Genomic DNA, 25,657 nt, shown 5'->3' on the forward strand with positions numbered 1-25,657 from the left:
TCGACAATCACTTCTTCAGTCACACCTAAACTTTAGTTCTTGTCTTCAATATTAGATACATTTTCCATTTACCTCCCAATCAAGCATACCCAAATGTAATTTGAGGCATATTAGCACAGCAGAACCAGTTCATTAAGTCTGGAAAGGTAAAGAGCCCATCAAAACAAAAGTCATAGAAGCCTGACTATTATTTGAATGAATATCGATATTGGAAGGAGAAAATAAAGGCTCTGAACACATTAACTAAAAAGACAAGAACTGAATCACAGATGTGTGGTTAATGAATACATGTTTGACCAAAATTACCATTCAGCTCTCACAGTAGAGTATGTCATATAACTGAGGCTTTCAACATGTCAGAGGTGTGATGTGTTTTGTCTAGTATAGAGTTAATTTTCTTCACAGTAGCTAGTATGGGACTATGCTTTGGATTTGCCCTGAAAACAGTGCTGATGATGATGCCTAAAGATTTTTAGGTTTTTTCATATTTTTGTAACTTTGTAAATTTTTAATACATAGTTTTATGGCTTTTAGCACTTTCTTACCCTTTTTCACACTTTAGAACAAACAGTATCTATGTCATATTATTGAAAATCTGTTTAGTCTTATTTTCTAGAAAATAATTTCTAACAAGGACACTGTTTTGCACCAGAACTTGGGAGACATAACAAGAAATACAGCAAAGAAGCCCCTGGAGAGTCTCCAAGGGGCAGACCCAGGGGTGGGTTACCAGGACAAGTGTTCTATTGGATGCATCTGCTAGATATACTAATTAATTAATCCTATAAAAATTGTAGAAATCCTGTACCATGTGTGTGCATAGCTATATTTTGTGCACCTGAAAGCCTTCAATAAAGAACTGCTTTTTATATTGCTACTTTAATGTTGTTTGGAAAAGTTTTTTTTCTGATTCCAGGCAACAGTGATACAAGAATGTTTTCATTATTGCTGAGCAGCGCTCATACAGAGTCAAGACCTTTTCTGCTTCTCACACCACCAGTGAGTAGACTGGGGGTGCACAAGAAGTTGGGAGGAGACACATCCAGGACAGTTGACCCCAAAGAGATATTCCATACCATAGGACATCATAATCAGCATATAAAGCTAGGGGAAGAAGGAGAAAGGGGGGAACATTCGGAGTAATGGTGTTTGTCTTCCCAAATAACTGTTAAAACATGATAGAGCCCTGCTGAACACATGATGGAGATGGCTGAACATTCGCCTGCCAATGGGAAGTATTGAATGTATTCCTTGTTTTGCTTTGCTTGCGTGTACTGCATTTGCTTTACCTCTTGAACTGTCTTTATCTCAACTCATGCGTTTTTTCACTTCAACTCTTTGGATTCTCTCCCCCATCAGACTCAAGGGGGAGTGAACAAGCAGTTGTGTGATGCGTAGTTGCCAGCTGGGGCTAAACCAAGACAATAGGTTACGATTTTCATACCTAAAAGGTAGACAAAAGCTATACAACTAAAGCAAGCATGAGTGTCCTGGTTTGAAAAGGAAGTGAGTTTTTTGGGATGCTGTGGTCAAACCAATAGGTGCTCAGATTTGAATATTGGCACCTGGTGTAGCCACTTAGGGCATGGATGTGCCTCTGAGAACACAGAGGGTTAAAAGCAGGGAACTCCCAGGGGGAAGCTCTCTTGGGTTCCGGTCAGTGAAGGAAGTAAGACCTCCCCTGCCCAGCTGCGGACTGGGCGGGGGAGGGGAAGCCATGCAGCCAGGTGAGGAAGGCCAGAGCCTTGGACAGAGAAGGGAGGTGAAGGCCTTTGCAGGATGAAAGGGTGGAGGAGCACCGAGAGACATCGGGCAGCCGTCTCCTCCCCGCCCTCCTCCTCCCAGGAGAGAGAGAGAAAGAGAGAGCTGGTGCCTGTGCCTGTGCCAGTGCCATCTTGAAATTTGATAGCATGGCCGGCCGAGATGGAGAAGGGCGGAAGGGGAGAAAGTGTGCCGATAAGGTGCCCGGCAGGGCCATTGTGAGAGTTCTGGACAGGCAGAGCCTGAGATTTTTACCCCTTTCCTTGGATGATGGAAACCTTACAAATACTGATCCTCCTGGAGTTGAATGAGAAGAGAGATAGAGATGAGATAAGAGGAAATGGGCCACGAGAGAAGTTGAGAAGAATCTTGGGTGGGAGGAGATGATGGAGTGGCCTTTGGCTGGGCTTTTCATGTATAGCCATGGACAGAAACATTTTTCCTGTGACACAGAGACTGCATGCAGGGGGGAGGCAATGTCTTGGAGCCAAGAGACTGCAGTGATTTTATGTGAAGGAGTGTGCGAACAGAGACGACGGGTGAGGAGGGTAGTGGTGTCCTCAGTCTTCAGGAAAGAAGATCTCTGTTTTCGAGACCCCTCGGCCCCAGGGGATAAATTTGGGGGGGACACGTGTCCCAAAAGTGAGAGACTGTGCTTTTTTTTGAACTGGGCAAAACATCCTTAAAAGGGGAACCCTAGAAGCAGCTCTGGTCCATGTGCAGTGGTGAGAGCACTGGACATGGAAGGAAGACGTCACGATGGCAGATGTTCTCCGGGCGGTGCCACGTGTGACATGGAAACACAAGAGGTCTCAACTGTGTTTCCAGGGAAGCCTATGGTACAAGAAGAACTCTCTCCTAGATGAACTGAGAATTGAGTATCTGAAGGGTGGTGATAGACTGAAAGTTGGTGATCTGTGGGGTGGATGTATTGGAAATTTGGTGGGGGGGAGGAGGAAGGTTTTTTGGAAGGTTTTCATTTCGAGTTCTGTATGTGTTTCTCTTTGTATATAGTTGTAGGTTAATGAAGTTTTTTCTTCTTTATTCCTAAGTTGGAGCCTGCTTTGCTCTATTCCTGGTCCCATCTCACAGCAGACACCAGGAAGAATATATTTTCATGGGGGGCACTGGCATTGTGCCAGCGTCAAACCGTGACACAGTAGAAGTCCAGTTGTTCAGCCTTGAGTTGCTACTCTCCTTTACTGTCAATACAACAATCTAATATTGCCCCATCTAAAATAGCCTCAATTCGTTCGAGGAGATGGCTTGCATATTTCTGCTGATTCCTCACCAGTGTTTCACAAAGCTTTTTGCAGGGTATATATGTGTCTGGCATAGACATTACAGTTAGGTAGAGAACTGTCACAAATATATTTCATGAAAAATCCTTTCGTTAGGATTTTTTCTCCTGAGAAGCTGAGAGGCCTCAGAAACTAAATGTAAACAACAATTATCTGCTGCTGGGGAATGCAACAAGTATTACAGCATCCTGAGTGGGTCGCTGGAGGTGAGAGATGGACGGTGAATCTTGTTTCTTGATCAGAAGGCTGGATCTATTGATATATAATATATAATACATTAAGACTATACTAAATAGAAATAAAGAGAGAAGTTTGCAGAGGCTGCTAGCTAAGCTAAGAATAGCAAGAAAGAATCTATAACAAAGTTGTGTCCAGGGACTCTGTCCCTACCTTGCACCCATGATTGGCCTCCAATTATAAACATGGGAACATGAGCCAATCAAGATGCCCCTGTTGCATTCCACAGCAGCTGATAATAATTGTTTACATTCTCTTCTGAGGCCTCTGCCTTCCAGAAGACGCAGAAATCTGAAAGAAAGGATTTCTGTGAAAAAATGTCTGCGACAAACAGGTGCATGTTTTATTGGTCTCATGTAGTTGTTTTTAATTAATGGACAATCACAGTCCAGCTCTCTCGGACTGTCAGGTCAGCCACAAGATTTTATTATCATTTCATTTCTTTCCTTTCCTTGCCAGCCTTCTGATGAAATCCTTTCTTCTATTCTTGTAGTATAGTTTTAATATAATATAGATCATAAAATAATAAATCAGCCTTCTGAAACATGGAGTCAAGATTCTCGTCTCTTCCCTCGTCCTGGGACCCCTGTGAACACCACCACACAGAACAGCATTAATAAAGCTTACCTGCACTTTTTTATCACTTCTAATAAAGCAATTAGTCTTTTCTTGCCATGTTTTAACTGAAACTACAGCTTTGCTGAATAACAAGTTGTCTATACTCTGTGGCAAAAAAAACAACATTGCCGCCTTCACTGAACTAGTTGGAGAAATCATAATTTTGCCTAATTGCTGGGGTAATTAGAAGTTTTTTCCAATAACTATTCCAAACTTCAGATGGCTGTTGAATTAAACCAACTAGAATACATTTTGACACTTGATAATGAATGTTTGACGCTGGCGCAATGCTAGTGCCCCCCTGAAAGTATATTCTTTCTGGTGTCTACTGTGAGATGTGATCAGAAATAGGGCAAAGCAGGTTCCATCATAGGAATAAAGAAAAAAAACAAACTTTATTAACCTACAACTATATGTAAAGAGAAAACACACAGAACTCAGAATGAAAACCTTCCAAAACATTCCTCTTCCCCCTACCAAATTTCTTATACATCACCGTAGGACAAAACCTTGGATTCAATTCAGTTACCAACCCTCAGATTGTTAGCGTTCAAAAACACATAATCACGGGGGATTATATGCGGCGCTTTTTATTAAGAGCTCTGGGAATCGGGGTATATTCAACCCAAATCTGACTCCGACCATACATCCAAAATGATCATGTTTTATACTCTATCGTTACATAACTTTCATGTTAATTATTAAAATTATATTGTTCTATTGTATCCATAAATTTAGCCCCTCTCTGAATTTCCAACATAGTTTCTCACTATTCTTCTTATGGTTATATAATAATTACATTTAATTCCTAAACAATCATCACATCTAACAATTATATAATTTATCATACTGCTTATGCAGGTGCAGTTGATCTGGGAAAGCACAAAGCCTAACATTTTAGATTCTATCTTTAACTTTTTTCCAGGGTTCCACTATCAAGATCATCAACTCTCAGTCCATCACTACCCTTCAGATAATCAATTCTCAGTTCATCAAGAAGAGAGGAATCCCTCTCGTACTATAGGCTTCCCCAGGAAACACAGTTGAAACCTCTTGTGTTTCCATGTCACATGTGGCGCTGCCTGGAGAACATTTGCTATCCTCACATCTTCTTTCCATGTCCAGTGCTCTCACTACCGCACATGGACCAGAGCTGCTTCTAGGGTTCCTCTTTTAAGGATTCTTTGCCCAGTTCTAAAGAAAGCATAGTCTCTCACTTTTGGGACACATGTCCCTCCCATATTCACCTCCTGGGGCTGAGGGGTCTCAAGAACAGAGATCTTCTTCTTTGCTGAAGATCAAGGGCAACCACCACCCTCCTCACCCGTTGTCTCTGTTCACACCGCTCCTTCACATAACAACATTGCACTCTCTGGGCTCTAAGTCATTGCCTCTCCTTAAATGAAGTCTCTGTTTCACAGGGAAATATGTTTCTGTCCATGACTATACATGAAAAGTCCAGCCAAAGGCCACTCCATCATCTCCTCCCACCCAAGATTCTTCTCAACTCTTCTGACATCTTTCACTTGCACAGATTTTCATCACACTTGCCCATTTCCTCCTATTTCATCTCCATCTCTCTTCTCATTCAGATCCAGGAGGATCAGTATTTGTAAGGTTTCCATCATTCAAGAAAAGTGTTAAAAATCTCAGGCTCTGCCTGCCCAGAACTCTAACGATTGCCCTGCTGGGCACCTTCTCACTGCATCCTCACTGCCCCCCCCCCCCCCTTGTCCTTCTCAGCCGGCCCGTGCTGCCAGAACATAATATCAAATTTCAAGGTGGCACAAGCACAGGCACAGGCTCTCTTGCTCTCTCTCGCGGGGGAGGGGGGGCTGCCTGATGCCTCTCAGTGCTCCTCCACCCTTCTATCCTGCAGGGGTCTTCACCTCCCTTCTCTGTCCAAGGCCCCGGCCTACCTCACCCGGCCGCATGGCTTCCCCTCCCCCGCCCAGCCCGAAGTTGGTCAGGGGAAATCTCACCTCTTTCACCCACCGGAACCAAGAGAGCTTCCCCCTGAGAGTTCTCTACTTTTAACCCTCTGTGTTCTCAGAGGCATATCTCTGTCCTCAGTGGCCACACCAGGTGCTAATATTCAAATCTCAGTACCTATTGGTTTGACCACCAGACTCCCGAAAAACTCACTTCCTTTTTAAACCAAGACACTACCTTTTTTTTTTTAATGGAAGTTACACACCTTATGTCTACAGGATGAAATGTGTTAGAGAATCAGTCACTGATTAGCTACTAAAGCCCTTCAAAGTTGCTGTACAAATAACTCATCTGTACTTTTCTGTGGCAACACATTATAGAGCTACATAAATTTTAAAATTACTAAAACATTCATAAACAAGCAAAAGTTATTATAAAAATATCTACAAGATTTACAACTTCAGCTAAACAACCTTTATGAGCCTTTTTTTTTTTTCTTATTCACCCAGAACATGATGCCCTCCCAGTCTGGAAGTTTTGGTTAACTCAGCTGAAAAGGTATTAATTATATTAAATAAGAGACATTTCTTTTTTCCCTTGCTGAGTGCTCAGACATATTTATATAGACCTAAGAATATAAATGCACTTATGCCTATATAGAGCTGAGAGAGAAAGAAGAAAAGAACAACTTTAAATAAGAAAAAACAATCCTGTAAAAACAGCTATCAGTTCCTTACTCTTCCTTATCTTCCTCTTTCAGCTTTCTGTTACCATTCCTTCATTACCGTAAAGTATTTAGTGTTCATTAAAAACAATAGGATAGGAACTGAGACAAGAACTTGTCACTTACTACAAGAAGTAATTCCTTTTTCCAGATATATCCTGATGCTGAACAAAAAGACAAAAAACTAACAATGCCATAGTTACACAGTCTGACTATTAGAAATGTCTGCTCAAGTATGGCAGAAACAATAAAGCTAATATGCTGTTGTTCTTAATTCACCTTGACCATTGTAACGTTGCAGTCTAATGTAGACTATAAATATATAAGTGCTAAGTCCGCCTTGACTTAAGTGGGAATGTGAGTACTAAAGAAGGATAAGAAGTACCACTTAGGGAGGTAGTCACACCAGTTTTTGTTATTGATACAGAAATCCATTCATTGATACATAATCAGTCCTAGGTTAGGCTTAGGAGAAATGCCTGCGTACTAACAGCTGAATGAACAGTTTTCAACTCCTCTTTCCACTTCGACATTTTAACACATTCTTTTCAAGAAAATGTAGACTACCGAAGGGTTTCTTTCTCTACATGTGAGAATAAAGATTTCATAAAAACAGCTTACATTAGTAGAGAAGGTTAGTGTCCTAGGTTGACTATATGATGCTTTTATCCCAAATCATCTTGCTCTGTTTATGCTGAATAATAAGTTTTGCACCTTTAAGACTTGTTCCAGAGAGTGAAGGGGAGAGAGGAAAAGCACGCAGCTTGTTTTCACACACTGCACTCACTCCTCCACATTCCTGCCCCTGGACTGTGTTGTCTGCAGATAAACAGACAGCAGGACAGAGCTCTCCTTTGGTTTTAGTTAGTTTTAGCTAGCTGAAGGAAAAAAGTGCCCTAAACTGTGGGGAATTTTGTCCCTTTTCTTTAGACCTGTTTAAACCTGCTCTAGACTAAACACCCAGAAGAACACCGGCAACTCAAACCTGTAACCCACCAGGCCGGGCCTAGGCTGCAACATTTCCAGCACCGGAGGAACTGATAAGAAACTAAGTAAACCAAAACACAACCCAGAGAAGGGACTTTTCTAAGTTTGTAATCTTTTTTAGAGCAGCAAGAAGTTTTATTGTTTAATATTGTTTAGGTTTTATTGCTTAATAAACAGTTTTTTCCACTTTTCTCCAAACAAGTATTTTCCCCCGAACCAATTTTAAAAAACCCCATTTAAATCTGTTTCTAAAAAATACCCTTTAAAAATTCTCTCCCAAATTTACCCTAAACCAAAACAGTTAGAAAGAACCTTCCTTGCTAATCCGTAATTAACATTTGCTTTAAAAAAAAAATTCTTTGATGTGTCTGATACATCCAGATCATGCCAACACTAGCGCTCAAGACCTCCTTACTTCTTTCCCAACATGGTCTACCATGACTCCAGAGTAATTTTCATTGACATAATAGCTACAATTTCTCAAGGCTGGGATTCTGTTGTCTTAGTTATTGTAAAAAGACTAAGGCTACTGAAAAGAAGGTACAAACTTTTATAGTGTTAGTTGATGCCCTACTTGCTTCCCCTTTTGGTGTGTTAATGATGCTAAATAAATAAATAAATTACACACACACATATTGGGATAAATTGACAATGTTTTGGTAGTGAGGGTGCTGCACTGTGTGGGAGAAAGTCAGAGACAACCTTATGCAGACACAAGAACAGAGCAGGCTTTAGGCCAGAAAAAAAAAGACATGTTGGAGCAAAGAGCTGCCTGAGCAGGAGCAGAGGTGGGAGCAGGTCCAGCACTGTGGGGACTGTGGCCTGTAGTGTAGTTGTGCTAAAAAAAAAAAGACACCAGGCACTGAGCACCATCTCTTAATTGTCACCTGGGGCAAGGAGATGGGAGATCAGGTTGGGCACAGCAGGCCCTGCCATGTGGTAGTGTCGTGGGTTGACAGCCTTTATCCCAATATCGTGTGTTGTGTCTGGCAGCTGTGCCTTTTCTCTCTTCCCCCCCCCCCCGGCCGTCTTGCTGCGGCGGGGCGGGGAAGAGAGGGGGGGAGTGTTCTTTTGTTACTTGTAAATAAATAGGTTTTGTTTTCCACTTTGCTCCTCCGAGAAATTCCTTCCCGAACCCGGTGTTGGGGGAGGGGTGGTTGGAGGTTTGTTTTGTTTGGGGGGCTCCCTTTTGGAGATTTCCCCTAATTTGTCCTAAACCAGGACAATATACTTTTTGGTGCGTTGGCCGGGAAACGGAGACCAAAAAACAGTGGAAAAAAAACCTATAACAATAATATTTTGGTTTTGGCTATTTTGTGGGCATATTGGTGATTCATAATGTCATTTGGAGTGGAAGCTTGCCGGTATTTCTGGTCCCTAGGGGTTTTTGAAGTTTTAATACTTTTGTGGTCCCTGGGGTTATTTCCTTACCCAAAAATAGCTCTGATGTTGTCCCTAATAAGTAGCTTTTGTAAGCGGGGGGCACTAACCAGAATAGTCATTGTGCTGGTCTTATGTGTGATGATATGTCGGATAAAAATGCTGGACTTTATTTCAGGAATGTATGGATTGTTGTTATGGTTGTTTACTCAGTTTGTTTGGGGAGAAGAAGGGGAAGGGGCTTTTCAGCCTTTGTCTTCCTTCTTGTCCTCCAAATTGTTGACATCTCTATTAGAAAATACTGAATTTCCCCTGAGTTTGAAAGAAACCATCTTTCTGGCATTTAATTTATTAAGCCTTTTCTATACTGTCTGGAGTGTGTATAAAATGAAGACTGAGATTTCTAGAGGGGTTAGAGACACTCCTGACTTAGGAGTAAAACAAAGCAGGAAAAATCTTGACTGGAGTGGGAAATGGGAGGACATGGGCCAGACTTTAAAGGAATTTTCCGATCCTATAGACTGGGACTTTCCATCTGATCAAATTCAGGATCCAGTCGAGGTGGCAAAGTATTTGAGGGAGAAGTGCCATGGTAATACTAAGGAGGAAAGGGTTATTGCAGTGAGCTGGGCCTTGGCATTTGTTTACCGTACTCTGCTAGATACTGTGGAGCAGCAGATAGCAGAAAGGGAACAGGGAGATAAGTTAGTTACTATCCCAGTGACCCAGGCTGCAGGTAACATCCCAGGCTCCAGGCTAGCAGCTGAATCAGACAATAGGCCCCAAACCATGGCTGTTGCAGCTAATACAAGAGGTGGAAAGTGTAAAGGCAAGACTGATTGAAAGGTGGAGGATGATGATGATGATGCAGGAGAAGGACCCTCACCAAAATCAGAGGCCACATCAAGGGGCACAGAATCTGGAGCTAATATTGACTCCTTTTCTCTGAAGGACCTCAGAGGCCTAAGAAAGGATTACAGACGACAACCTGACGAATCTATAATTAGTTGGTTAGTCCGCCTTTGGGATGCTGCAGGGGAGGTTACGATTTTGGATGGTACTGAAGCGAGGCATTTGGGATCCCTGTCACATGATCCTGTCATCGATCAAGGTATGATGAGGGGGGCTAACCCTCACAGCCTCTGGGAACGGGTCCTAAGAAGTGTAGCAGAATGATACCTGTGTACGGATGATCTCTATATGCAGCAGACACGGTGGAAGACCATAGAACAGGGGATCCAATGCCTGAGAGAGATGGCGGTGGCAGAGCTCATTTTCTCAGATGATACAACAACTAGGAATCCGGACCTGGTACCATGCACACCTGTAATGTGGAGGAAACTTGTGCGACTTGGGCCACCTGAATACGCTTCTGCCCTAGCAATAATGAAGCGGGATGATACATATGAGACTGTGCTCGATATGGCGAAGAAGCTTCGAGCATATGCAGATGCTGTGCATGGCCCAACTCATGCCAGAATTGCAGCAGTGGAAACCCGACTGCAGAAACTAGAGAACAAAATAGAGGAGAATCATAAGAAACTCCGGGAAGAGATTAAGGAAGACCTTATTCAAATCTCAGCTGTACAAATTAGAGGCCCTGGTGTCCAACGCTGGCGCTCCTTTGATGGGGAGAGAAGGTACATCCCACGGGCTGAGTTATGGGCTTTTCTGCGTGAGTCTGGAGAAGACATGAGGAGATGGGATGGAAAACCCACCACTGCTTTGGCACAACGGGTGCGTGATTTGAAGAAAAGAGAAAGTATCACCAAAAGGATAGCAGCTCCGGTCGCTCGTAGCCGAGATGTTAAGTATGCTGATGACGATGACATGTCCGATCCCCTTGAAGGAACTTCTAAGGCATATGCCCAAGGAAAGAAGGACAATCTGGCTTAGAGGGGCCCTGCCTCCAGCCAGGAAGAGGCACGGGAGAACCGGGTTTTCTGGAAGGTGTGGATCAGATGGCCTGGCACATCAGAGCCACAAGACTATGAAGCATTGGTTGACACTGGATCACAGTGTACCTTAATGCCATCGGAACACGTGGGGACAGAACCTGTTTCCATTGCTGGAGTGACGGGGGGATCACAACAGTTGACTTTGTTGGAAGCTGAGGTGAGCTTGACTGGGAAGGAGTGGCAGGAACATCCGATTGTGACTGGCCCAGAGGCTCCGTGTATTTTGGGCATAGACTTCCTCCGGAATGGCTATTACAAAGATCCTAAGGGATTCAGGTGGGCTTTTGGAATAGCTGCAGTGGAGATAGAGGGTATTAAACAATTGAATACCTTGTCTGGACTATCAGAGAACCCATCTGCAGTAGGACTCTTGAAGGTAGAGGAACAACGAGTGCCAATTGCCACCTCAACAGTGCACCGCAGGCAGTACCGGACGAATCGAGATGCCGTGATCCCCATCCACAAAATGATCCGAGAGCTGGAGAGCCAAGGGGTGGTCAGTAAAACCCACTCACCCTTCAACAGCCCTATCTGGCCTGTGCGAAAATCTGATGGAGAATGGAGACTGACTGTGGACTATCGTGCCTTGAATGAAGTGACTCCACCACTGAGTGCGGCTGTACCGGACATACTGGAACTGCAGTACGAGCTGGAGTCCAAGGCAGCAAAGTGGTACGCGACCATCGATATTGCTAACGCGTTTTTCTCCATCCCTCTGGCAGCAGAATGCAGGCCCCAGTTTGCTTTTACATGGAGGGGAGTGCAGTATACCTGGAACCGACTGCCCCAGGGATGGAAACACAGTCCTACCATCTGTCATGGACTGATCCAGGCTGCACTAGAAGAGGGTGAGGCTCCAGAACATTTACAATATATTGATGATATCATTGTTTGGGGGAACACGGCAATAGAAGTGTTCGAGAAAGGAGAGAAGATAATTTATATTCTCTTGGAAGCTGGATTTGCCATTAAGAAGAGCAAAGTCAAGGGACCTGCCCGAGAAATTCAGTTCTTGGGGGTGAAGTGGCAAGATGGACGGCGTCAGATTCCTGCGGATGTTATTAACAAAATCACTGCTATGTCCCCACCAACTGATAAGAAGGAAACACAAGCTTTCTTAGGTGCTATAGGTTTCTGGAGGATGCACATCCCTGAGTATAGTCAGATTGTGAGACCCCTTTAACTGGTTACCCGCAAGAAGAACGACTTCCATTGGGGCCCTGAGCAGCAGCAAGCTTTCATCCAGATCAAGCAGGAGATCGCTCATGCTGTAGCCCTTGGTCCAGTCAGGACGGAACCAGATGTGAAGAACGTGCTCTACTCTGCAGCTGGGAGCCATGGTCTGTCCTGGAGCCTTTGGCAGAAGGTGCCTGGCGAGACCCGAGGCCGACCATTGGGATTTTGGAGTCGGAGCTACAGGGGGTCTGAAGATAACTATACCCCAACAGAAAAGGAAATCTTGGCTGCCTATGAAGGAGTCCAAGCCGCCTCGGAGGTGATTGGTACAGAGGCACAACTCCTTCTGGCACCCTGACTACCGGTGCTGGGATGGATGTTCAGAGGAAAGGTTCCCTCTACCCACCATGCCACCAATGCTACTTGGAGTAAGTGGATTGCCCTCATTACGCAGCGCGCTCGAATTGGGAAGTTAAATCGCCCTGGGATCCTGGAAATAATTACAAATTGGCCCGAAGGTGAAAGCTTTAGTGTCGCGGATGAGGAACAAGAGCCAGTGACCCGGGTTGAGGAAGCTCCGCCATACAATCAGTTACCAGCAGAAGAAACGCGTTACGCTCTATTCACCGATGGTTCTTGTCGCGTCATAGGGATGAAACGGAGGTGGAAAGCAGCTGTATGGAGTCCCACTCGACGAGTTGCAGAGGCTACTGAAGGAGAAGGCGAATCCAGTCAATTTGCTGAAATCAAAGCTATTCAGCTGGCCCTAGGTATTGCAGAGAGAGAGAAGTGGCCAAGGCTCTATTTGTATACCGATTCTTGGATGGTAGCCAACGCTCTATGGGGATGGCTGAAGAGATGGAAAGAGGCGAACTGGCAGCCAAGAGGAAAACCAATTTGGGCTGCGGAAGAGTGGAAAGATATCGCTACTCGGTTAGAGAAGTTACCTGTGAAGGTTCGCCATGTAGATGCCCATGTCCCCAGAAGTAGAGCTAATGAAGAGCAGCAAAACAACCAGCAAGTACATCAGGCTGCAAAGATAGGGGAGTTGAAGATAGATCTCGACTGGGAGCATAAGGGAGAGTTATTCTTAGCACGATGGGCCCATGATGCCTCAGGCCACCAGGGTAGAGATGCCACCTATAAGTGGGCACGAGACCGAGGGGTGGATCTAACCATGGACAGTATCTCTCAGGTTATTCGTGACTGTGAGACGTGTGCTGCCATTAAGCAGGCCAAGCGGGTGAAGACCCTCTGGTATGGGGGGCGGTGGTCTAAGTACAAATACGGGGAGGCCTGGCAGATTGATTACATCACACTGCCTCAAACCCGCCAGGGCAAGCGCTATGTACTAACCATGGTAGAAGCCACCACGGGATGGTTGGAAACCTACCCTGTGTTTCATGCCACAGCCCGTAACACTATCTTGGGCCTTGAAAAGCAGGTCCTTTGGAGGCACGGTACTCCCGAGAGAATTGAGTCGGATAATGGGACTCATTTTAAAAACAATCTTATTAATACTTGGGCTAGGGAACATGGCATCGAGTGGATATACCATATCCCCTATCATGCACCAGCTGCAGGGAAAGTGGAAAGGTATAATGGATTGTTAAAAACCACCTTAAAAGCATTGGGTGGGGGGTCTTTAAAAAAACTGGGAGCAGCATTTGGCAAAGGCTACCTAGTTAGTTAACACTCGAGGTTCCACCAACCGAGCGGGTCCTGCTCAGTCTGAGCTCCTTAATATAGTAGATGGGGATAAAGCCCCAGTGGCCCATGTCAGAGGTTTGTTGGGAAAGACAGTATGGATCAACCCTGCCTTGAGTACAGACAAACCCATCCGTGGGATTGTCTTTGCTCAAGGACCAGGTTATACATGGTGGATAATGCAGAAAGATGGAACAACACGGTGTGTACCTCAGGGAGACCTGATTGTGGGATGAGACTCATATATGAATGTCATTGTTTGTTGAATGTGAGACAGAAGGAAACTGTAAGGATCAAAGGTCTGAGCAAGTTAGATGAGAGGAATGCGTAAGTGTCAAAGGTGTGAGTAAGTGAAATGAAAGTTTTTATTGTATATTCACGATATGGGATAAGGGGTGGAGTGTCGTGGGTTGACAGCCTTTATCCCAATATCGTGTGTTGTGTCTGGCAGCTGTGCCTTTTCTCTCTTCCCCCCCCCCGACCGTCTTGCTGCGGCGGGGCGGGGAAGAGAGGGGGGGAGTGTTCTTTTGTTACTTGTAAATAAATAGGTTTTGTTTTCCACTTTGCTCCTCCGAGAAATTCCTTCCCAAACCCGGTGTTGGGGGAGGGGTGGTTGGAGGTTTGTTTTGTTTGGGGGGCTCCCTTTTGGAGATTTCCCTTAATTTGTCCTAAACCAGGACAGGTAGCCTGCATACTCAACACATGCACTCTGGCAGTCCCAAAGACTGCAAACTCTCAGTAGGTATCACACACACTTTTGCAGGTAGTAGTTATGCACACAGTGAGTTCCGAGCCTCTATATTTGTCATTCAAGTTGATTTCTCCCTTTATGAGACAACATGAATCCACTGCATGATCTCTTAGGTATTTGCTGATTTTCCTCGGATTTAGGATGGGATAAAGACCTTTTGCTTTTTCAAAATGACAACACACCTAGGCTACAGATTTCTCCCAGTGCTCAGCTACAGTCTAAAAAAAGACTCTCCCTAACTTGTTTTTAAAGCTTTAGCAAGCTTTTGTTACTCTGTGTGGCTTCATGAGGGATCCCTGAAAAGAAATAAGGAGAGTGAATAAAAAATGCAGCTATGGTCAAAACTAATTTGTTGACTATGGCATCCAAACATGATCAATGGTTTCACAAGAGTCTGAGTCAACAAACTCTGTAAACACAATTCAAAGCAATAGAAAAAAACCCCAGAATTTTCCTTATTCCTAAAAATGCTTTGAAGTCTGATAAATGCTATATGCAGTAGCTTGTGGGACAGTATTGCATATCATTGGCTTCTGTTATGGTTTTGAGACACTGACAGGAAGTAGGTGGTTTTTTTTTGGGGGATATGCTGTGGTTACCAATAGGTGTTCAGATTTTAATATTGGCACCTGGTGTAGTCAGTGAAGTTCGGACACACCTCTGAGAACACACAGGGGTTAAAAGCAGAGCTGCTCCCCTGGGAAGGTCTATTTGGATTTCTGTCGGGAAAGGCTTTGAATCTCTTCCTCCGTCCCAGCTGCCAGCTAGGCGGGGGGAGGGGAAAAGCCACGCGGCCATGAGGTAGGCCCGGCCCAAGGGTGGAGGAGAGGGAGAAGCACAGGGAGTTTGTACAGCCATGTACCGGGCAGCCCCCTCGGGGAGAGAGAGAGAGAGAGAGAGAGGAGAAAGCCGTGCTGGGGACTATCTCGAAATTTGATATCCTGTGCTGGCCGCACAGCCCGCCATTGGAGAAGGGGGGATGCCGTGTCCGGCCGCTTGGAGGAGTTTTTAACCCCTTTGTGGATAATGAAAACTTTGCAGAGCATTGACCTTTCCTGCAGAGGAAATGGAGCAGAAGACGGAGAAGGAACTGAGTAAGTGAGATGGAGGTCCGAGTAAGGGAGAGAGAAGAGATGATGGAGTAGCTTATGCTGGACTCTTTTTTGTGGAGCCATGGACAGAGCCATGTTTCCTTGTGATACAGAGACTGCGTCCAGGGGGGGCAATGCCCCAGAGCCAGAAGGGTTCAGAGTTGGTGCCCCTTGGCCCCAGGGGGTGGAAAATGTGGGGGGGGGGGGGGGACAGATGTCCCAAAGTTGAGACTGTGCCTTTTTGGAGTGGGATGAGGCATCCTTAAAAAGATGAGCCTGGAAGCAGCCCTGGTCCGTGTTCAGTGGTGAGAGCACTGGACATGAAGGAAGAGGTCACCATGGCACAAAGAAGGACTCCTTCTCCTCTTGATGAACTGAGGATTGAGTATTCTAAAGTGAAATAAACAAAAAGGGCTAGGAGACTTCTTCTCCTTTTTAATGCCTTTATTAAAAGTGATCAGCTCAGGATTGGGCAGCTCGACGGTCTGCAGCGTCCGTTGTCTCTCCCAAGGCAACTCAGAGGAGGAGGATATGCACAGCTCTGTCCACCAGGGGCAGAGCTGGGGATCAGATCCTCTTGGGAGCCTTTAAGGCCTCCTGATCCCATCAGATGGTGCCCCTCCCACTCTGTCAGCTTGGTCTCACCACCGGGGTCACCTCCCATGGTCAGGGCGAGAGGGTGCGAAGGTGTTCTGCGTCTCTGCAGGCTCAGCGCTCGGTTCCTCACATCCAGACATCACTCCAGTCTCTCAACTCTTAGGTGGCTCGTTGTTTTTGGGGTTTCTCCATGAGTTTGGAGATGGGGGTCCCACAAAGCATTCTGGTCTTGCGAGTCACTTTGCATAACCCCCCCCCCCACCTTCTCAGGTGTCTTCCCTATTCTGAGAAAGGTAAAACTTAGCTTCGGGCAAGGTCCCCACCCAGGAGAAGGGCTATTACCTCGCCCCAGCCAGGGCTTTTACTAATACAAAAACAACCATTAACGACAACGACCCGTGATTACAATAACAAAGGCAGCAGCCCAGCAGTAGTGGTAACTTTTTCTCACAGAAAAAAATATTAACCAAATTTTTGTTCATAACAGAAAGGGTGGTGCTGGACCGAAAGTTGGTGATTTCGAATATGTATTGTATTGAAAATTTGGTACGAGGGAGGAGGAAAATGCTTTTGTAAGGTTTTCATTTTCCTTGTGTTTTTTTTCTTTTCTTGTAGTTTAGTTAATACAGTTTTCTTTATTTCTAAGTAGGAGCCTGCTTTGCTTATTCCTAGTCACATCTCACAGCAGACACCAGGGAGAGGGTATTCTCATGGGGGCACTGGCATTGTGCCAGGGTCAAACCATGACAGAGAGACATTTAGAGAAGTGATGTAAAGCTTCTAGCTGGTGGAAGGTTGGATACGCCTCTGTGAAAGACACATGTTAAAGATAAAAGAAATGTGGGAACTTCTTTTTTTCATGGCTGGTAAGAAAATAACACACTCCTGTGGTAGTACACTAAATAGCTTATGTAGTTGGTGTTTTTACCCTGGTTTGTTCCCCCTTTCCCCATCACATGATTTGTCCCCATACCCCCCTTTTTTCCTTTGTGGTCTGTCCCACGGGTGGCCCCTCCCCTCGCCCGTCCCCAATGGCACCCCATTGGCCATGGTCCTCTTTCCCAGCCCCCTCTCCCTGGGGTATAAAACCCCCAGCAGGTAAGGGCCACGCCCTCTTTGCTTCCTGGGTGATCGCGGCCACAGAAGTGTCCTGTCTCAGCTAATGAACTGGATACTCTTCTCCACGTGGCATAGAGCGCTTCTCGGTCTTTTATCCTCCGTGTATGCAATTCCGTGTGGGCTTTAGTCCTTAGCAAGCCAGATTTGGACTTGTATAAAGCCCAGAGACCCACGGATTATGCACACTCCGGGACTGCTGGGTCCCATCCTGGCTGAGCCTGGGAAACCCACCAGGCTCCGTCCTAGGCTGGGCTGTGCATGGTCTGTCACAGAGGGCCAGGGTCCTCTCCGAAGTCTCCAGGGGACTCTGAGCCCTGTCCTGGCTGGGCCAGGCTCCAGCAGCTGCTAGGCAGGAAGGTGAGGGAGGCTGCGGAACCCTGGCTGGAGCAGGGTTGGCCACAACTGTTAAGATCTTACCATCAGGCCCCCTCCCTCCAGCGTGGCTGAGACCAGAGGCAGCCCTGCAGCCATGCAGAGTGGCTCTGTGGCCAGAATTGAATGAAGAGAAAACTGAAGACCAACCATGAAGCTGATCCTAACACAGCCCAACTGCAGCTCCTGCCTCAAGTTAGCAGTGGGTCAGGTGATCATTTGAAGAGCCTAGGCAACATGTTAACTCTTTCAGTATTTCTAGCCTCCTTCGAGTGAGAGAAAGGAACACGATGCAAGTATGAAAGGAACAACATGAAGACATCATAATCAGTGAGGAAGAAGTTAAGTCCCAGATGGGAGGGATGAGAAGATGCCTTGATTTTAGAATTAAAATCCTCTTGTAAGCTATAGAGAACAGATGTCACTATTGAGTAAGAAATAACACAGACTCATCAGAAGGCTGATTGGCATAACCTGCCGTGTATTTGGAACTGCTCCTTTTTATAAGCTGTTCCGATCCAGGTAGATTTGATTGGCCATTTAGTTAATACATTTCACCTGATTAGCTAATTTACAAGACACCCTTCTTATAAACAATCTTTGAGAAAAACAAGAAAACAGAGAGTAGGAAAACAACACCTGCAGGCTGTTTATAATAATAAGCTATCATTGTTCATCTTCAACTCCCTAAAGTCTCTCAGGCTGATTCTGGGAAAACTTATCTAGTTTTCTCACTCTCTGACCAGGTTGTCACATCCACAGGTCCTTTTTGTTTAAAGGAGGAGGCGGTGTTTGTAATCCTCTGCATGGCCCCTTGCAGAAAGGAGAACAAACACAACTCCAGAGGTTCCTCTAGCAGTTGCTAGTTATCAATCAGAACCTCAATCAGACGCCATTCTGAAATGGTTGGAGAGATCAAATCTTGTGATTTCCTCTTACAAGAAATACACTATTAATCTTAAAATCTGTTGCCTATTCTATTACACTACCAAAACTAATTCTAATATAGTAACAACTTATCTTTAGTCTGTTCAAAGAACTGAGAGTCTTAACTTGTCAACAGTCCTTTTCCAGAAACAAGGAAAGGATAGTATGTTCATTCCCCACTCGTGGAGGGCCCATCTGATTGATGGTCATCATCTTGATCATCATTCGGAGGTTGCCTGTTGGCCACATTCTGTTTTTGGATTCGCAAATCTGGGCGAACACACCTCGCAGGTACCCACCGTACCCCAGTATCTGTGGAAACACAGGCGTACCCACATCCCCAAATGATAAGGTCACACAGGCCCTCCCACTTATTAGGGGCTAGGTCCCATATCCAGACTTTTGCTCAAGGCAGGTGCATCTCACCTGAAGAGTGCAATGAGAGAAAAGTATTTAGAATGACAGGATTCTCTGAATTTTGTGGCACTGTAAGATTATTGATTGTATATAGAGCTTTTTCCAATTGACTGTGTGGGGTTTCTCCAGGCATTCCCCTTTTTTGTTGGTCCAGAACACACTTTAGATACCATGAGCGCATTCAACAATGGCCTGGCCCATTGGAGAGTGCACGATACCAAGTTTGTGTGACACTCCCCATAAGCACAAAAACTGCTGCATCTTCTGACACACAAAGTCCCTTATGACAAATCATGTCCCCACACTGTAAGGGTTACATGTTCTGGCACAGAAATCTAGATGCCCATTTTAAAGGCACCTTTTCCCAACTGCAAGCCCACCCCGGGTTGCAGGCAGTACTATGTTGGGAAAACTGTTCCCCGCCCCAGCTCTTAGGCTACGAGGGCAAAAACATGGTCCCGAGGTGTAGCAGCCACAGGGCCTGCAAGGCCTCCCTGGCAGTCTGTTGCCTAAGATAAGAAATGCCTAGTCGTGATGACTGGACCAAAAGACCCCTCTTCCGCCTCAGACCCTCGTTATCTCTCTGTGTAAGACCATTGGTCATATCCACCTTGACCTTTACTATTAAACTGTTTCCCAAAACCCACATACCCTATATAAACCCCTGCCTCTGACCAGCTTGGCTGAAGAACTGTCCCTGACACCCTTGGTAGAGGCTGCCAATAAAGACACATCTGTGGAACCTCACACAGCTCTTCTCTTTCATCCCTGTGTCTGCCGAGGCACTTAAGCAAGCAAAGAGCTGAAATGGCTAAAGAGCTGAATTCACCAAAGAGCTGATCTCACTTAAAGAGCCAAGCTGCTTGCTAAGGTTGCCTGCGGCTGGGAGCCTGCCTGGGACACCTGGACAGGATGTGCTTAGCGGGACTTCGCTATCCGGGACACCTATGGCAGCTGGGGTCAGACAGACCCCAAGAACCCAGACCATAATACTGAGGGACAGATCTTCTCCAGGAAAATATGGGGAAAGCTCATGTTACTTTTCTGGGGAAACAGAAAGTGTCCGGTTAGAAGCAGGCTGCACAGGGCATTGTGAGGTCCTAGTGAGGGTCTGACAGAGTCCCAGCGGAGTCCCAGTGGGGTCCCGAGGCGTCTCCACCCTTCCTGCGACTCCATGAAGGGTTGATCGATGTAACACACAGTGTGGTCACCAGTTGTCACTCTGATGGGCCCCCAGCCAGGTAATAATTAGCATTGACTCCATGATTCACAGAAGGCTGATCTATCTCTTTATTATAGTCTTATTATTGAGAAACCCTTTGCTTTTATAGACAATTACAATACACCTGGACCTAATTGGTCCTCCAATCCAAACACCATCACCATTGGCTAATTAAGAAACCACACTTGGGTAAACAAATCTCCATAACACTTTCCACATGTTCACAATACCAGGTGCAGCAAGTGAAGATAAGAATTGTTTCTCATTCTTTTCTCTGATCTTCTCACAGCCTTCCCCAGAAAGGCCTGGGAAAGTTATATGTTGCTCTCTGTGGCCAGAGAGCTGCTGCTACAAAAAGACTTTTTCCCTATAACACATAAAACTATGGGGAGATGAAGAGTTCAAAATAATACCGAGCAAAGGCCTCCATACTAAAGTAAGCAGATGTTAAAGTAGCTATGATGCCATGAGAAGTGTGAACAGAGAGAGAAGAGTAGTCCTGTGCCCCCAGGAGAAGATCTCTGTTCCAAGGGATGAAAATAATTTTTGAAATAGATAATAAGAATTTTACCTTTAACCAGCTCATCTTTAAACTAATACCCCATAAGTCAACATGGCCCATAAACAAGCTGTGAGAAGGCTTGTAGAAAATAGGAGGGACTTCACGATAGCAGATTTCTTCCAGGTGGCTACTATTCGTGACCAAATTAAAAACCACGCAAGAACTGTTTTTCCTCTTGTGGAGAAGTCTTCATAACATTAAGAAAAAAAACTTCTCTCCCTAAGTAAACTGAAGAAAGATTATTTTAGAGGTAGTAAACTGACTAGAAATTTTACATTTTGTTTCTTTACATTGTCAATAGAAAAGGTTGTAGGGGGAGGAGAAGTATTAGGAAGACTTTCTCTTGATTCTTACTACTTTTTTTCTTTTAATTAGTGTTAATAAAATTTTCTTTATACTCTTTAAAGTTTTGAACCTACTTTACCTTTTTCTAATCCTATGTCACAACAAGAAATAAGTACATTAATAATTAACCAACACCAAAACATACTACACTCTTTAGTACATTAGACCAAAAAATCTTAAAATGAAAAAAATATTAAATTAGCGAACCAAAACCACTACAGCTTCTTGTATGGAAACTGTTCTGAAATAAAACTATTTTTTTCTGGACAGAAAGTGACTGACAACACAATCAAAACATACTCAGCATACTTGTGAAATGAGTACATATTAAGAATTTACTTTCTATACTACATGCACATAATAAGAACTTTGATGTCTTAAAACAAGCAAGCAACCAGATCAAAATCCTTTCCATACCATCACCAGTTTATCTAGTTTTGCACTTACATTCTTAGACTTGCTTTTGCTGTTGTTTTGGGTTTCTGCTGGGTTCACTCATGGTCAGTAAAAGCTTAGGAAGTGTTTCCTAAAAAGCTTGGAAAGTTTTCTGTATTCAATTAGAAGTTAGTAGATATATACATCCATTTACATATAAAGTTCAGTTCATTAGTTTCTAGAATATGGATTATAGCTACATAATACTGCACAAAGCAATGCCTTCAAGCTGTTTCCTAAACTGTTTTTTTCTCATTTAACAATCAGCCTGTAGCATTAGACCTTTGACCACTTCTGAGTTAGTGTACCATCACAAAAAATATCAGCAATTTTTCAGGAGCTGAGGGGAGAAAAATGGGCTAGAACCTTTCGTGAAATCTGTAAGGTTAAGAAAAAAATACATTTACTTTTGTCAGTGTCTTGGTTTGAAAGACAGGTGTCTGCCAAGGGAGGTGAGAACCTCCCTTGGAATGGAGAATATTACCTCCTTCCCTCTGAATTATTATAACTTTGAAATTAAGAGGCTTTCAGGCAAAGATATGGGAAAAGGAATAACAGATCTTTACTAGTATGTATAACAAGGCAAACAAGAACAGAAAACCCAGTAAACAGTCTATTCCCACTCTTTAAGCACTTTCCCCTTTGGTGTAGTTACCATCACAGCAGGCAGGGGCACTGGCAGGCTACAAGTGGGCAGGACGGGTACGATGACTCCCTCTCGGCTGCAGGGGGCGCTGTGGGGCGAGTCTGGCAGTCTTTCTCCATGTGGATAATTGTGGACACAGTCGGCAGAAAGGGGTGGAGAAGGGGCTTCTTTTATGAAGCCCCAGAGGCAGCCGATCCCAGTGCCCACTCTGGATAGCAAAAGGAACTGTAGCAGGGATCTTGGAGTAGCAAGGGTAGAAGGCAGCAGAAGACATAACCCCGCAGTGGTGGTGAATTCTTCTCCCGGTGACTGCAACCTCTTTCCCCTCTGAATGCTGAGAGTGCAATAGAAATAGGAGCTGCACTCAACCCATTCCACCAGCCCAATTGTCACGGTGTCTCCACTCCTCCACAAGAAAAGCCCCAGATAAGAAAGAGAGTAGCCAGCTGTATCCCTCCACAGAGCTGTGGCAACTCTTTTCTCTCTGTTAAGTACCCAGTCATTATATTCTCCTAGCAGCACATATGGGACAAAATTCCAAGAGTCAAAGGAACAAAAGGACAAATCCTAAACCCCAACAGACAGAAACATCATTACATAATATATGTTAGATTTTCAAGGATCTGAAGTTTTGAGCAACTGAAGTGTGTCAGCTTGAAATCAGTTATCATGCAGTACTTTATGGACATAAGATACAGCAAGTCAAAACAAAGTGATTTAGACATCTACTCATATTTTTATTTCTATGAAATTTATGTATTGTCATGCATGATCAGAAAACAAGGCTTTCCTGATATGCCACAAGACAGCTGTTAGGCCTGCTGGCTTGATCAGCTTTGGCCAGCTCCAATACTTTGCTTTTCTGAGGGTAAGTTGTAGCCCATGTTTTCACCATTTATTTTTATAATTCTAAAATAGACATTTTGATACTCAGTATTGCCTGGTGTCCCGTTCCTCGGCTGTTCTAATGGCCTGGAAAGGCTCGGGATGGCCTTGGGGCAGCCCACGCTCCAAAGGACGAAAGGAGTCTTCAGGTTTTTCGGTCTTCAGTGTTGTTTATTAATTATTATCTACAATATTTTCTCCCGGCCCGACAGAGGTCCGCACAGCAAGCCAGCCATGAGCACACTGACTGCCCTCGGGGCGGTCACTTATCTTTATACCAAAAACTACGTGTAAGATGTTTACCTTTTCTCCCCAATACCTTTCACCCTTATTGACAAGTGCACTTTCAGTAAGAACCAGTCTCAAAGTGCCACCATCACCACCGAAGATGGATGACAAGAAGAAGAAGAAGAAGGACAGGACACGCCCTAATTCCTCCATCTTGTCCCCTTAGAACCCCCCTGTACCGAGATTCTAAAACCTGTGTTTCACACTATAATTAATCTATCCCTTCACCATTTATCCCCGTGTGATCCTCCCATCCTCATACAGGTGTTGTTTCCTGTGCAGGATCAAAGTCCAACCACCAAACACTTCTGGCAACGTTCCAGGACTTCCGAGCCCCCCCAAGGGTTGTCTCGGTGACTCTGCACATCAGGAATGTTGTGCTGAGTTCCCACAGCCTGGTTTCAGGAAGGAAAGGTTCAAAGCCCAGCCCATCAATTCTGTCCCTTCCCCTTTGCCCACACTAAGGCATCTATGCTTCATCCACATTTATTCTTTGCTCATTAACTCTGGTCTTACATGTGAACAAGGAAACTTCAAAGGCAGCAGAATTACAAAGCATGGTCTGAAATAATACAAAGCCAATGAAATTACAGATGGGACTTTGAAAATACCAAATAGCTATTCAAACATTAGATTTTTAAAGTTCCTTAAATTACAAATGACAAAACTTTAGAAGACAATGAGGGTATATAAATAACAAAAAGCATGCCTGGACTCCCCTCTAAGTCAACCTGAACAATGCTGACACTAATGTTAAACGGACTGAGTCATAGCTGGTTTTAGAATTCAAATTGACTTAATAGCTTTAGTGTACTGAATTGGAAATCACAAAATGCTCTAAATTGCTGTCCAAATTGTAAAAGTTGCTTACTATTGGAAATTATTCTGTGACTGGTTCATAAAGAAGTCCCTGGAAAATTTCTCTCCTGGTTTTGGCTGGAATATAGTAAATTTTCTTCCTAGTAGCTGGTACAGTGTTGTGTTTTGGACTTAGTATGAGAATGATGTCAATTGCAACAACTAAAACATCACTGCTCAGTCAGGAGGTGGTGAGCAATTGTATTATGCATTACTTGTTTTTCTGGGTCTTATTTCCCTCTGTCTTTTCCCTTTTCACTAATATTATTGTTCCTACATTGTACTTTATTTCAATTATTAAACTGTTCTCTGTGAGAAGATGTCAGAAACTTACCTTTTTGGATAGAGCCAATGCCATAAAGCTTCAAGATGGACCCACCACTGGCCAAGACAAAGCCCATTAGTGACACTGGTAGCACCTCTGTGATAACGTTTAAGAAGTGGAAAAGTTACCACACAACAGCAGCCAGAAACAGGAGTGAGAATATGTGAGAGAAACAACCCTGCAAATGAGACATGAGGTTAGGAATTAACTTGGGGTAGAAATCCATTTCAGATTTAGGTGAAGTGTACTGTTTTGAATTGTTTAGTCCGCAGCTTGCTCACATGGATGAAGTGTGTTGTTTTAACTTGTTTAGTCTGTTAAATTTGCTGTGCTTGCAAAAACGCCTGTAGCTCGCAAAACTGCCTCAAACAAGGGGAAAGGAATGTGAACTTCCAAGCTAGAGGGAGATAGAGGGGCCTTCTGAACCTTGAAACAAGAAGCAAACCAAAACCAAGGCTTCCAAGAGGCTGCCAAGATACGGAGAAGACAGACAATCAGAGAGCTCTCTGCACAAGGACTGATAAGAACTAATTGTAATGTGAAACAGGACTAGTAAATGAATATGCATAGACTTATAGTGAAACAATGCATATGCAACAGGTTGGGGGACAAAGGGGGATCTGAACTCTCGGAGGGCGTGCATGTTCTTTAAGGAGCTATCCTGCATGCGGCTGGTGCTGAATAAACATACATACCTACTTCACAACTTTTACAAGTTGTGGAGGTTTTTTTCCCGCAAATAACAGACTCCGAGGTCAATAAAGGGAGAGAGGAAGAGGTGGTCAAGGTGCCAGGTCAAAGATTCCGCTGCAGCCCATGGTGAGGCAGCTCTACCCCTGCAGCCCATGGAGGTAAACAGTGGAGCAGATATCCACATACAGTCCATGGTAGACCCCACAAAAAGGCAGGTGCACGTGCCTGAAGGTAGCTGGGACCCCATGGGAAGCTCACGTTGGAGCAGGCTCCTGGAAGGACCTGTGATCCCATGGAGAGAGGAGCCCATGCTGGAGCAGGTCTTTTGGGAAGACTTGGGACC

At 44.5% G+C, this 25,657-nt stretch overlaps 1 protein-coding gene across 1 annotated transcript in view; it reads right to left on the minus strand.

The window, feature by feature from the left end:
• LOC134431417 (homer protein homolog 1-like) overlaps positions 1-25,657 on the minus strand; it is a 170,208-nt gene that overhangs the window by 129,652 nt on the left and 14,899 nt on the right. The window contains exon 2 of the mRNA XM_063179431.1: positions 1,077-1,104. Coding sequence (XP_063035501.1) covers positions 1,077-1,104 — 28 coding nt within the window. The remainder of the gene's footprint in view (positions 1-1,076; positions 1,105-25,657) is intronic.

Source organism: Melospiza melodia, chromosome W (assembly GCF_035770615.1).
Source record: "Melospiza melodia melodia isolate bMelMel2 chromosome W, bMelMel2.pri, whole genome shotgun sequence".
In the NCBI taxonomy this organism is placed as follows: Eukaryota; Metazoa; Chordata; class Aves; order Passeriformes; family Passerellidae; genus Melospiza; species Melospiza melodia.